The sequence below is a fragment of the Mirounga leonina genome, unplaced genomic scaffold (assembly GCF_011800145.1).
Source record: "Mirounga leonina isolate KUSES-001 unplaced genomic scaffold, KU_Mleo_1.0 Mir_115, whole genome shotgun sequence".
NCBI lineage: Eukaryota > Metazoa > Chordata > Mammalia > Carnivora > Phocidae > Mirounga > Mirounga leonina.
The window spans coordinates 71,390,194-71,405,015 of NW_023270268.1; the positions used below are offsets into that span (position 1 = coordinate 71,390,194).

Consider the following 14,822-nt stretch of genomic DNA (forward strand, 5'->3'; position numbering starts at 1 on the left):
TACTCCATGTTTGATAACATCTAGTTATAAAAAAAAGATCAAAGATGCCTGTGGAACAAAAACTGAAATATTTTAAACTATGCCTCCTGAGTCTTTCATTAGCTATTTATAAAATAGGACACAATTTGTTTTGGAAACTGTTGGTTGAAATATTAAAAGTTAGTTCACACTTTTTTTTTTAAGTTTATTTATTCCTTTTAGTAATTCTACACCAAACATGGGGCTCACACTCACAACCTCAAGATCAAGAGTCACACACTCTTCCAACTGAGCCAGCCCGGCACCCGTATTTCACACTTTCTAAATCTTTGTTTCTTCAGGAAGGAAAACTCATAGTCCCAATTTAGTCAAGTTTAAATTATTTTCCAAGGCAGTACTTAGAGAAGATTTAAAACAATGATAGCATGTTTCCATATCACATTTCATTAATACAACTCAAACTAAATATAGTGCCACAAAGTTGATAAATATCTTAAATTCTTAGTGTTTCAGTAGCTGTGTGTACAAAGTTTCATTATGCACATGTTTAATTCTATTTTTAAAGAACACATTCTTTTTTTCTAAAGATTTATTTAATTATTTTAGAAGAAGGGAGGGGCAGAGAGAGAGGCAGGAAGACACTCTCGAGCAGACTCCCCCTGCTGAGCACCAAGCCCAATGTGGGGGCTCGATCTCATGACCCTGAGATCATGACAACCAGCTGACATCAAATCAAGAGTCAGACACTTAACCAACTGAGCCACCCAGGCATCCAAGAACACTTTCTTATTTCATTTATAATTTTTAAAAATTAGAAATGGTACTACTTATCACGGCAGAAAACTTGGAAAAACAGGGAGAAAACTGATCATTCATAATGATACTGCCTTAAGATAACCATTGTTAATTTTTTGGTAGAAGTCTTTACAATGTATTTTCATGCAATATATGTATATATTTTCTGTACAAAATCGATTCCACAAATAGTATTTAACCATCTTCTTTTTATAGGTATGTTTTAAACATTTTCTCATGTCAATAAATTTTACTCTAAAACTTCATCTCTAATGGCTGCAGAAGAGTCCATGGCATAGTGTTTAAAACATGATAATACTTTTTAATGTGAGAATCAAGTGATTTGCTCATTCCAAAAAATCCAAACAGTGCAAAAAAATATAACAATTATAAAATTTATGTCAACCATAAGTCCACCTTCTGGAAATATACACTATTAATACACTATTTTAAATGTGATTATGCATGCTGTTTTGTGCCTTTCTTTTCCTTAAAAATTTTTTTTTTTACTTTTACTTTTTTCCAGTGAGATATAATTGACATTCTTTCCTTTTAATAACAAACATCTTTTCAAGATGATGAAAATAGATTTACATCAACATTTTAAACTTTGTGTAATATTTCATTATGATTATAACAGGGTCATTGATAGGGGTTTTAGAAATGGAAAGGGGAAGGGTGCCTGGGTGGCTCAGTCGTTAAGCGTCTGCCTTCGGGTCAGGTCATGATTCCAGGTCCTTGGGATCGAGCCCCGCATCAGGCTCCCCGCTCTGCGGGAAGCCTGCTTCTCCCTCTCCCACTCCCCCTGCTTGTGTTCCCTCTCTTGCTGTGTCTCTGTCAAATAAATAAATAAAATCTTAAAAAAAAAAAGAAATGGAAAGGGGAGGGAGTTCCTGGGTGGCTCAATTGGTTAAGTGTTTAACTCTTGGTTTTGGCTCAGGTCATGACCTCAGGGTTTGAGATTGAGCTGCATGGGTGGCAGGGGTGTCTGTGCTCAGCAGCGAGTTTTCGGGAGATCCTCTCTCTCCTGCTCCCTCTGCCCCTCCTCCTGCTGGCACATGTTCTTTCTCTCTCTCCCATATAAATAAATCTTAAAAAAAAAAAAAAGAAATGGAAGGGGGAAGACTTAAATTCTAGTCTGCTACTTAGAACTGTGCGATCTTAGATAAATGACTGGTTGCTGTGAATCTCAATTGCTTAATGGAAATCATGAGGTCTATTTAGCAGTAGTAGTAAATTGTTGGCGGGAGTGGGTGGGGGTGGGGGCAAACTCAAATGTTTTTAGCATGCATGTCCTGAAGAGGACCAACTTTAATTCTTCAAAGTTCAGATAATATGGAATACTTTAGGTTGTGTCCAAATGGAATTTTTGCAGCCCTACCCAAAGTCACTCACACTGGGAAGCAGAAGAAAACAATACACTGAAGGCCAAAATGATAAGAAAGAAGGGAAGGAAGAAACAAAGAGGAGAGAGAGAAAAAGAAAGGAAGAAAGAAAGAAAAACCCATAAAGCAAACTAGATCCTTCATCCATTGCTGATAGAAATGCAAATGGTGCAGCCATTTTTTTTTTTTTTTTTTTTTTTTTAAGAGAAGGGAGCCCAATGTTGGACTCCATCCTAGGATCCTGGGGCCATGACCCGAGCCTAAGGCAGACACTTAACAGACTAAGCCACTCAGGAGCCCGGTGCAGCCACTTTGGAAAAGAGTCTAGCAATTCCTCGAGAGATTAAGTGGAGTTATTACCATATCAAGACAGGGAAACTGAAGGACTCTATAAAAATCTGCTTTTTGCTCCTTTTTCCTGCTTCTCCACCCCACTTTACACATGCCTTGTAAATAGCGTCTATCCTCCTTGTAAGGAGTAATGGTTCTCCAAAATAAATAACATCTAAAGAAGGACCAGATGAGAATGACCAGGGAAGCTATCCTAATGCACATTCCAGACCACTGGAGCTAGACATCTGAATGCAAGATCCCCTGGTTCCAAGGAATGACACCTGGGCTCTTGTCTTTGTTCTAACTGGTTCCTGGATGCCTGAGAGGACCATACACCAGAACTCCGCCCTCAATAAAAATCCCCAGGCCCCGAAGAAAGATGAGACTCACTCCTTTCCTTTCTGAGTCTCCTGGACACTCACTCTGTTAATTGCTTTCTCTTTATCTTCAATAAACTCTGCTTTCACCTCCTCCTGGCTCACGTTTGATATCCATCCTGTATGGCATCAATATGAGCCAGCAATTTCAATTCTAGGTATATACCTAAGAGAAATGAAAACATACATCTATTAACTTGAACAGGAATCTTCATTGCAGCATTATTCCTAATAGCCAAAAAAGTGTAAACAACTCAAATGTCTATCAAAGGATGAATGAATTAATAGAATGTTATATATCCATGCAATGGTATATTTGACAATAAAAAGGAATGAGTAGCGATACATGCTTACAACATGGATGAATCTTGAAAACACTATGCTCACTGAAAGAACTGTCATAAAAGACCACATACTGTATGATTTATTTCATGTATATGAAATGTCTGGACTAAGCAAATCTATAGATAGAAAGTAGGTTAGTGATTGCATAGCTCCTGGGGCTTGGGTGAAATGGGGGGACTGCCCACGGGTACAGGAATTCTTTTGGGCCTGATGAAAATGTCTGAAATTGATTGTGGTGGTAAATGCACAACTCCGTGAATGTACTAAAACCCGATGAATTGGTATATAAAGTGTTGGACAGATGAAGCCCTTAATAAATGGTGGCCATAACTCATTGAGGGAATTTAGTTTGTTTCCGTTTTCCTCACCATAATCAACATTTTATAAAGATCATTTTGGGGGCTCCTGGGTGGCTCAGTCGTTAAGTGCCTGCCTTTGGCTCTGGTCATGATCCCAGGACCCTGGGATCGAGCCCCACAGGGGGCTCCCTGCTCTGCGGGAAAAGCCTGCTTCTCCCTCTCCCACTCCCCCTGCTTGTGTTCACTCTCTCAGTCCAAAAAAAAAAAAAGATAATTTTGCATATAGCAAAGCAATACCAACACTGTTGCAGACTGTTTTCCTTCTGAACCTTTGGAGATGTAGATGTGCTGATAAGACGTTATGTACATTATTTTTAGGACCCCCTGTCCTCAGAAGGGCTGGGCCTATGGGCATTTCTTTGCGAGTATGGAGTGCCAGCAAAGCATCCTTTTTAAAGTTTTTCTGTCAAAATGGTAATAAAACACACACATAAAATAGTCCTAGGATTTTTTCCAAAGGCCTTGCTTTGGTTAAAGGTTTTGGTATTGTTAAAATAGATATTCAAACTATCTCCAACACAATGCTTGGTAGAAAGCCATACAAGATGACTCTGCTTTGATCCTTTTTGTGGAAATTTGCATGCATTGCCGAAGGGGAAAACGTGGTGTCCTGCTCAGTACCAAGTTTCCCTACTTCTAACAATGGGTATTAACGTAAACTCTCACGCAAGTTGTAAACACGTCTGACTCAAAACTAACTTCAATACTTAGCCTGACTTTTAACCAGCTGAAACGTTAACAGGTGGGGAGAGGGCTCCAGCGAACTGTGTGAGGAGGCGTGGAACTGTGGATTTGAGTGAAGAGAAGGCCACCAATTTAAATAAAAAAGTGCGAGATGAAAGAATTTGGAGGACATAGTATGTACGATTTTACGCTCCCTCCCCCGCCCCAAAGTTTGTGCCAGTGGGCAACTGGAGCCCCCAAACTTGGTCTTCCCTCGTGAGGAAGTTAGTCCGGGGCTACCAGCACTTGCAAGAAGCTTAGGGGCAGAATGCCCCAGCGCCGCGCAAAGCAGATGAGTGGGGCAGGCGGCGGCCAGACAGTTCACGCCGGGGCGGCTGGAGGTACCCACCGGCCGGAGCAGGGAAGCCGTGGGCACTGGAGGGCGGGGACGTAAGGGCGGGTCAGCAAAGGTCTGGCGATTGTGTCGGGAGGCGAACGGGGCGTTGGCAGCGGCGGGCGGAGCCCAGGACCAGTGATGTAAGGAGCGGAGGGCTCCCACTGGGAGAGTCGAAGTTGCGCTGTGAGACCCCGAGTTGCGCTGTGAGACCCCAGGCGTGTGGGGCGGGGGATCCCAGTCCCCGCCCTGTTTTCCCCGCCCCTCCCCCGCCTCCTTTACGCCCCTCCCCCCTCCTCCCCTCTGGTTGGAAAGTTTCTAGAATCTCTTCCCAGCGGCCTTTGCGGTTCCAACATGGCGGAGCTGACGGTGGAGGTTCGCGGCTCCAACGGGGCTTTCTACAAGGTACTGACCCTCTTGCCGCTTTGTCGGGTGTTCTGGGGGCTAAGGCAGGTTTGGGGGTTGGGCTGGTGGTCCCGGAGAGTGAGGTTTGGAGTCGAAAAGGGTGGCCAGGCCGAAGCCCGGTGCTGCTGGGTTCCTCGCTTCTCCCCCCTCCACCCGCGGTTTAACGGTTTCGGGGGCCAGGGCTCCGTTATGTTTTGAAACAACACGTCGGACATCTCTTGCGTTTTCCTACTTATGAACCTTCTTCTTGGATGCTAGTGCGGCCCTTCGCGGGCCGGTGAGGAGAAGCCGAGTCTCTGCTGGGCGGCGGGGAGCTCCCTGGGAGCAGGCCTGAGCGCCGGGAGGTTGGGGAGTCGTGAAAGGAGGTGGTGGGATTGTGTGGTCACAGCCGCTCCCCCGCCCCTCGGACTGGGCCGAGCCGGAGCGCCTCGGCCCGCTGCTCCGACCCCTCCCCACCCCTTTGTGTGGGGGGGGGGGCTGCGTCGCGGAATCTTAAGAATTCACCTTTGTATTAGGGTCTGGGGATAATAAACTTTAGTGTCTCACGGTGAAGCGGGTGCCGAATTGAGGGTTAGGATCGAAGAGAAAACTGAAAACCTTGTAATGTGGCGGGTTGAAATATTTTTGCGGCCTGGGAAATTGGGCGGCGCCTTAGCCCTTTTATTACGGAAGAAAAGGCTAGAGTTAGAGGCTTTAAAGAAAGATTGAAAAAAGAAGTCGATCAGGGAGAGTGGTGGGGAGGTGACTAATTTCTTAAATTTTAGTTATCCAGTGTTTTTGGAAAGAACTGTTGATTTTTGTTTCTTCCCCACGAGGTTTTTTGTTTGTTTGCACCGCGAGATGCATTATTATGGGATGGGGACTGGAAAACAGAAGAGGAATTCGAGAGTAGAGGAATTTAGTGGGGGCTTCCAGTGTAGGGGTCACATAACTGAAAATGAAATCCTTACAGTTTAATTTTCGCATTATAACGGCCCCTTGTCCCGATTCTTTCTCCAAAAGTATACCACGATATTACAAGATCAATACAAAATCTCCCCAGCTGTGTCTGTCAGTCAATCTTACTAAGCCAGGATCTCAAATGTTTGAGAGTCCTGGCTATTTTTATGAAGGGCCTCCTCTTAATACAGGAGTATTGGGTGTACGCAGAATATATTCTCTCTGGGTTTCATTTCAGCCTACCTTTTGTCCCACAGGGTGGTCGTAATTTCCTCTTGTTAGCGTTGTTTTCCCTTTTGTATTTTACTGATAAGCTATGTGGATTTGGTTTAACTGTCACGTGGTAATAACCTGGTAGGGAATCACTTGGCGTCTAAAGGATCTCCCTAAGCTTTTTACAAGTTTAAGTCTCCTTAGGTGGTCAACATAAAGTAAAAACAGTGACTGCCCGGTGGAAAGGAGTCTTTTTGCTTGACTCCATATATTAGCAGTCTAGATTTAACATTTGGTGTCAAACAAAAGATCTAAGTGAAATTTGAGTAGATATTTCATTGACTTCTGTTATTGAAACCTAGTGGTTGCCTTTTCTTACCCTAGATACAGTTGTGGCACAATGCACAAAGAATGAGCTTGCCATACTTTTCCTGTCAAGGGTATGTAAGGTTCATCATTTTTGCACACCGCCCGTGGAAAAGTTTCATATTCCCACTGTATGGTGATACAGTTGTGTAACGGAGGTACGCTTTTTTTCCCCCTGGCAAATTGAAAAAGTAAAATTTTTTTGCCTTTACTTTGTAGCATGTGGATGGTAGATAGGACATTGCTTTTTTAGCCAAGTATTGGTGTTGATCGCTACAGAAAATACTCATTTCTTATTTTTATTTTATAAGATTATTTAAGGTTATCAGTTTGAAAGTTTAAGATTGTTTACAGTTTTTTTTTTTTTTTTTTAAGATTTTATTTATTTTGAGAGTGAGAGAGCATGAGCAGGGGCAGAGGGAGAGGGAGAAGCAGAGTCCCCGCTGAGCAGGGAGGCCGGCTTGGGGCTCCATCCGAGGACCCTGGGATCTTGACCTGAGCTGAAGGCAGACGCTTAACAGACTGAGCCACCCAGGCGCCTCTGTAGTGTTTGGTTTTTCATAGATTTTTTTAAAAATCAAATTCACAGTGAATGTCCCCATTTTGGAACTCTGAAGTATTGTTGATCCTTATCCTTACTCTACAAATCTGCTTGATTCTACTTAGACGTTGAGTCCATTACTCATTTTTACTTCACAAAGAAAGGTGGTACTTTGGCAAAGGTTGGGAAGGATCCTAGCCACATTGTGTGTACTAAAATAATTGCACTTGAACGTTTGGAATTTTATGTCCTATTGTAATCCACTTGTACATTGTGGAAACTGAGGTCTTCAGAACTCTGGAAGATCGAGAATGGTGAGGTGGAAGGAGCCCTGGATTTGAAGTTAGATAATGGTAAACTAAGTACAGACCTAGAATTCCCATGTGTTTACCCATCCGTGCACTCCTGAGCATATCTTTTCTGTAAAATGAAGGGTTTGAAGTAGTTCATATCCCCAGTTTTTTAATCCCATGGAACTGCTCACTTGGAAAAAAATTTGGTTTACTGCACAAGCAATTTATTATTTTAACTACACGAATTTTTTTAGATTAATTTACATGTGGTAAAATTCACCTTTCTGGGACATAATTACGTGAGCATTCGTAAATGTCCTGTAACAACCACCAACACGATGGAGATAGAAGAGTTCCACTGTCCCCCAAATTTCACTCATGCGCCTTTGTAGTCACCTTCTCGTTTCATCCCGAGATCCTAGAGGGTTTTCCTGTACCCATAGTTTCACCTTTGCCAGAATGTCCTCTATGTAGATTGATACAGTATGTTGAGGGTTTTGATTCTGGCTTCTTTCATTTAGCATAGCAGCAATTTAATTTTAAGTAAAATTTTCTAATTTAAAAACAATATTGGTCAGTGAGGGCATTTTGGAAACAAAAGTTGCCTTTGGATAACAGCTGTTAACATTTTGGTTTATTCTCTCCCTGGTGTTTTTTTTCAGTGTGCAGGTGATTCTGATTTTCCTCATTTTCTTCCCTTTCCCCCCACAAACACACACAGCTGTAAATGCTAATCACAGTACAATTTCAGTCATGGGTTTAGTAGCCAGTATCATCATGCCTTGAGGCAGTGCTCTGTAGACATGTATTAAAGATTTTCTGGTGGAACTGAAACTTCATCTTACAAATTAATTGGAACCAGTGAAAAGCTAAAAGAAGATGTGACCTAAAATTAAGATCTTTTTTTTAATACTGTTTTGCATCTTGCTTTTCTTTTTAAACAACTGTGGATCTGTAGTTTGTTAAGGAGATAAAAACTTGATACGCTTCTCTTTGCAGCTCTGTAAATCTTTGGGGATTGGGAAGAGTGGGAGATATGTTAAGTACCTGATAGGGGATATAATTTTATATAAAAATTTGTTTATAGCCTTTTTTTTTTTTTTACCTAGAATGAGGCATCTTAGGTTTATACTACTGGCCATTGAAGGTGCTTTTATTTAAGATAGAATTTACATTTTATGGTTGTTAGTGTATTATAGAGTTGTGCAACCATTATCACAACCTTACTTTAGAACATTTCAGTTACCCCCCAAAAAACCCTGTGCCCATTTGGAGTCATTAAAATGCTTAACAACTGATGTATATGATACTGAGCTTTGTAATAGCATTGCAACTTGCATAGCCAGGGGCCGAATATAATTTAAATAGAAGTTGAAAGTAAGTCCCTCGATTTCTGGCTGATGTGAAGGAAAGTTTCCATGGTGTTCCAAGGAAATGTGTAATCTCTAAGATGGCTGAATGAAATTTCAGGCCTTCTCTAGAAGACAATTACTTTTGGAGTTCTGCAATTTCTGCTTTGACTACAAATTTTAAAGCGCTACAATATTTCCAAAATTTCCTATTACTTTACCTTAATTTAATATTAAAATGGAATTTGAGAGTAATTAAATTATGCAGTAGGCTTATTAACATTAATGATGATGACCTATAGAGTTTTAGTAGAGGAGTTTCTTGAGAGAGTACGGACTTTTCAAAGTTAGTATTGAATATTGATTTCTTTGTGCAGATTAGTAATTAAGGAAAAGATAGGTAGTGGCTGTCTTAATACTAGGGACACTTAAAAACACATTTCAGATATTTTAAAGATAATTCTCAGTTGTACATTTTTTTATTGAAATATTTTTTTAGCGAAAGATTTAACTTAATGTTGTACATATGGGGAGTCCACACACGGAAATTCCAAAGATCGCCCTAATCATGCAGGTTTTAAAATGTGTTTTTATAAAAACCTGAAAGAACTAAGATTTAACTGAAAAGGCCACTTAATTTTTAAAAATTAAACTTTTTTGTAAAGTTTCATTTTTGTATTATAAAAGCAATATGTAAGTATGAAAAAATCTGAAAACAAAAGCAAAAAAAAAATTTTACCTACCGAGAGCTATATTGTCAAGGCCTGGCTTTATGTATGTACAGAAAACATACTTTTTCCCATCTTTTCATGCGCCTCTATGTTTCTTGTAACATCAGATATTTGTGTGCATTTTGTAAGATAATAGTTTACTGTGTCTCTTATTTACTAGTCTGTGAAGCTTATACTAGTATTTTCTGATTTTGTTCGTTCAAAAACTCCATGAGATACTTTTTTTTTTTTTTTAAAGATTTTATTTATTTGACAGAGACACAGCGAGAGAAGGAACACAAGCAGGGGGAGTGGGAGAGGGAGAAGCAGGCTTCCCGCAGAGCAGGGAGCCTGATGTGGGGCTCGATCCCAGGACCCTGGGATCATGACCTGAGCCGAAGGCAGATGCTTAACGACTGAGCCACCCAGGTGCCCCGAGATACGTGTTTTTATTCCCATTTTACATACTAGGAGACTGACAATAACAAGTAACTTGTCCATAAATAAATGTAGCTGAAATGAGATTTAACTCTAGAGCTTCTCCTTCCAATGCCTAATTTAGTATAGCAATAGAGGTTCTTCAAAGGAAATCTCAGAGTAGTGGGCTTATATTTAAGTATTTTAGTTAGAAAGACAAGGCAGGGTGCCTGGATGGTTCAGTCTGTTAAGTGCCTTTGGCTCAGGTCATGATCTCAGGGTCCTGGGATCCAGCCCCTTGTTGGGCTCCCTTCTCAGTGGGGAGCCTGCTTCTCCCTCTCCCTTTCTGTCCCTCTCTGCTGCTTGTTCTCTATCTCAAATAAATAAAATCTTAAAAAAAAAACCAGGCAAGGCAAACACTTAATAATTCAAGAAGCAAGTTCTCTACCACAATGTTAAGGATGTAGTAAACTAGTTTTATTTTTAAGTTGTTTTTTTTTTTTTTTTTTTAAGTTTTATTTATTTATTTTTAGTAATCTCTGCACTCAACATGGGGCTCAAACTCATGACCCTGACTGAGGTTAAGAGTTGCATGTTCTTCTGACTGAGCCAGCCAGGTACCCCAAACTAGCTTGACTTTTTTTTTTTAAGATTTTTTTTTTTGAGAGAGCTCGCGAGAGTGCATGAGCAAGCACGAGTCGGGGCGGGGAGAGGGAGAAGCAGGATCCCCATCCCAGGACCCTGGGATCATGACTTGAGCCAGAGGCCTATGCTTAACGGATTGAGCCACCCAGGCGCCCCGCCTTTTTTTTAAAGTAGTGGGAAGAGCTATAGGCGTTCCGTGAGTGATCCTAATTCTTGTACTAGGTGGTCATAAGACCCCTCTTTTTCTTTCATCTGCAGTATTAGGCAGTTAGATTGCTTTTTAACGATTTATCAATTGGTGGTCTCTGCTAGGTTCTGTTCATTAAGGTTCTGTCTAGTTCTAAGAAAGCTATTTATTGAGCACTCAGGCTATCAGACTGTGCAGATACTTTATGTGAATTTAGTCTTCTGAATCACAGTGAAGGGGAGATAATGTTACCAGCAGCTGAGGAAACTGAGGCCATGTGAATCTAGGTCCATAAAATAGGCTGATTCAAAGTTCAGATTGGTTTTTCAGACTTTGGTAAAGTATGATTTTTAAATTTTATTTATTTTTTTAAAAGATTTTATTTATTTGACAGCGAGAGAGGGAACACAAGCAGGGGGAGTGGGAGAGGGAGAAGCAGGCTTCCTGCTGAAGAGGGAGCCCGAAGCAGGGCTTGATCCCAGAACCCTGGGACCATGACCTGAGCCGAAGGCAGATGCTTAACTAAGCCTCCCAGGCGCCCCTCTTTTAAGAATATTTATGCATGTATATACATATGTATAATTTTACATGTAGGCATTGAGTATTCACGAACTTGCTTTGTTGTAAATTTCTTTCCCTTTTTTTTTCCTTGCTCCCCTTTGCCACATAAGCTCTCATTCCCACTCCATTTCAGGTAATATTTATAGCCAGGTATACATCATACTAGATTTTTCTCTACACTCAATAGAATGGTACATAGATACATATTTGTATACACATGTAGGTGTTTTTTTTTTTCCAATATTGCTCTATAAAAATAGGATTGTCTGTATTTTGGCTGTCTTCCCTTGGAGTGTAGTTTATTTTTAAATGGTTACATAGTATTTCATGGCAAGAATTATGATATCCAGCCATTCCCCAGTTAATAGACACTCACTCTGTTTTCAGTTTTTTGCCACTCCATGTATCTGTTTCCATTGGAGAGGTTTCAAAGAATGGGAAGCTTGGTGGAAGGGAACTTTTCTTTTTTAACATTAATAAATGTTAACATTACTTTCCAAAAGGCTTAACCCTTCCTATTTTCTCTGTGGGTAAATACAAAAGCTTTTCTGTACATCCTTGCCAGAGAATGAGTTCTATAATCTTTAATTTTGGCCAGTCTGTTGGATATAAATGGTTATCTCAGCGGAACTTCCATTTGCAGGTTCCCTCTTGTGAATTTTAATGTTTGTTGGGCATTTGGATTTGCTTTTCCATAAACTGTTGTTTACTTGTTTTCCTATTGGATGTCTTTTGTCACTTTTTGAGATCTCTTAGGATTCATTTATTGTAAGAGTGCCCTCTTCTCATTTAATACCTGTTGACTTTTTGGTATCTTTGGTTATAGAGAAGTTTTATTTTTTACATACTGAACTATTTTTTCCTTATCAGGGCTCCAGGGTTTCCAGTCCTGGTTAAACGCAGCCTGTGTCATGTTTATACATAGAATTTCTTAAATTTTCTTGTGTTTTTAATTCATGTATTTTATCTTCACTACACCAGGACTTACTTTTGAATATTCATAGGCAAATGTGCTAGTACTGCGTATTAAAAAAAAAAATCATCTGTTTTTTGGTTTTTTGTTTTGTTTTTGCATGTTGGGGAGTTAGGGGGAGGATGCCCAGCATCCAGGAGAGCTCAGTCTCATTCAGGGTTGATAGAACCTTCAGAGAATTGCTCCAGAAAGTCTTTGGAGTGCTCTGGGAAGAATGTAAAGAATCCTTGAATGAGGACATTGTGACTTGCTTTGTGGCAAAAATACAGCCAGTTAGGAGTCTTATTACTCTTGCCTTACTGCCCTCACCCCTCTTGTTTTACCTGTCACATAGTAAGTGGATCTGAGACCCAATCTTAACAGTGAAACCATTGTGCTGTAGCGAGATTTTTTTTCCTTCTCTAATGAGAGTTATTTCTATATCTGTTACCTGAATACACAGTCCAGAAACATAAATGTTTGTCAATTGTTTACATTGCTTGATGTAAAAACACCAGAAGGAAGATTTCTCATGGTATTTTGGGGGAGAGGAGTAGTTTTAAGTACTTCGGGCACTTGAATGCCTGGGAATACTAAAGTTTTGATTCTTTACGTTTGCAAATTAAGACCTATATAAAGTTATGCAATGATGATTACCTGTGCTAGGAGCCTCTAAGTCAGTTTTTTAACATAATAGAGTGTCTCATCCAAATTACAATACAGAAACACTATTTTCTCAGTTCTTGTAAGGACAGTGCACAGGTAGTACCATTCTAGATGCATGGGAGAGAAGTTAGTTCATTAACCATAGTGAATGTCTTAGTGATTGGGCTGTATTCTCTTAGAACCCTGGTTAAAAAATACTGTGTGCTGTATTCAGTTTTATTTTTACTCTTGTAAAAAGGATCATAGCATGTAGAGTGCAAAGCAGGACAAGAAATGATTCTGATTGTTGACCTGTTGATTTGAGGTATGAGAGTGAGCCAGTGGCAGAGGTGTCTGTGCAGTTAAATTGGGGTTTAGAGTCTAAGGAATAGGCTACTTTTCTATACACAGATTTGGGAAGTTAGTGGAAGATCCGCACAGTTTCATCTAAAGTGACGTTAGTTCTGAGAGACACTAAGAAGTGTTGTCAGTTAACATCTGTGAATGGTAGTTCCTACTTACTTTTAAGATCTTTTAAGTAATCTCCACTCAATGTGGGCTCAAATGTACGACCCCGAGATTGAGTCGCATGCTCCACTAACTGAGCCAGCCAGGCGCCCCTGAAAGATGTCTTTAAACGCTTGCATGCATAAAATGGAAGATATAAACAAAATAAATTGGTTTAAACATCTTCATATTCAGGTGATTGTGTTTCTTATTACAATATCTTCCTCAGTGTCATGGAGAGCATTGATGTTGCAAGCATACTTTAAAAGAGCTCTCCTCTATTATCTCCAGGATTTTCTTGCAAGAATTTTCATCCACTCTGCAAGTTTTGGTGCTGGTGCTTTCTTGATTTTATCAGAAGGTGTCAACAGAACAGCCTTCTGGTAAGAAACCTTAATCCTTCCTAAAATTGGCCTTCATTGGTTTGCTGAATGAAATGTCAAGAGGTTGCAGTCAAATGGTACAGAAAATTGCAAGCAAACCAAGTTTGAACATGCCTAGTGACATATCCTGATTGCCATGTGGTTATCTGCTATTCTCTAAGATTTGCCATCAATTGTAAGATGTATCCTGGTTTCAGAGATACTAAATTGTTAGATTTAGTATCTAACAAATTGGGCTGGGAAGGTAGACTGGGGCCAAACAATGAAATCAGTAAATAAACGGATAATTGATCAAAGGATAACAAGTGATAATCAAATCTGCAGTGGCAGTTCTTAGGGGCGGTGCATGGAAGGACCTGAGGTGAATTTTATATAAATTATGCTTTATTAACTTTTCCTTTCTCTTGGTTATGTTTTCATAATCATCCTTATCCACAGCAGTAACTGATGCAGCTGGGGAAAATGGAGAGTTAGCCCATATAGAGGTAACACAGAATCTAACAAACTTGAGAGCCCAATGTCTTTAATATAGAGAGAATTTATTCTAATCCATGTATTTTTAGAAATACGGTATCTTGTCACAAGTTTACTTCAGTAATTAAGTCATCAACTGTGATGTTTTAACACGCTTGAAAAATGTTATTTGACTGTTGTGGCCAAGTAGAAAAATAAAAATTAAAAATTTCATGAAAGTGATCCTGAGACAGACTTTAGAAAGAAAAGCTTTGATAGAAGTATTAAAGGTAGAGTGAATCTTAAATTATATAAGAATATTTTGAAGGAGGCAGTGATGTGATTGTGAGAACTTTTTACTTTTTGCTTAGGAGAATAAATGTGAACTAGAGATTTTTGATGGATCCTTTGCTTTTACTACTTGAGACTGGAGTCTCAAAAAACCTACCCTCCATTTAGGAAGATTGTATGGTTTCTTGCGGCAGTTTTTGGCTCAGTCTGTTGGCAGTCAGTAAACTCTTCTAACAAGAATTTTGAGGTTGGGGTGCTTGGGTGGCTCAGTCGGTTAAGTGTCTGCCTTTGGCTCAGGTCAGGATCGAGGGTCCGGAGATTGAGTCCTGCTTTGG

General features: G+C 40.0%; 1 protein-coding gene across 7 annotated transcripts in view; it reads left to right on the forward strand.

Moving 5' to 3' along the window:
- Positions 1-4,930: 4,930 nt before the first annotated feature.
- FXR1 (FMR1 autosomal homolog 1) overlaps positions 4,931-14,822 on the forward strand; it is a 55,061-nt gene continuing 45,169 nt past the window's right edge. For 5 of the 7 annotated variants that reach the window (XM_034999553.1, XM_034999588.1, XM_034999562.1 and 2 more), the window contains exon 1: positions 4,931-5,035. In XM_034999553.1, the coding sequence (XP_034855444.1) occupies positions 4,985-5,035 (51 nt within the window). In that variant the 5' untranslated portion in view covers positions 4,931-4,984. The remainder of the gene's footprint in view (positions 5,036-14,822) is intronic. The other 2 variants (XM_034999598.1, XM_034999608.1) reach the window with 1 other exon arrangement.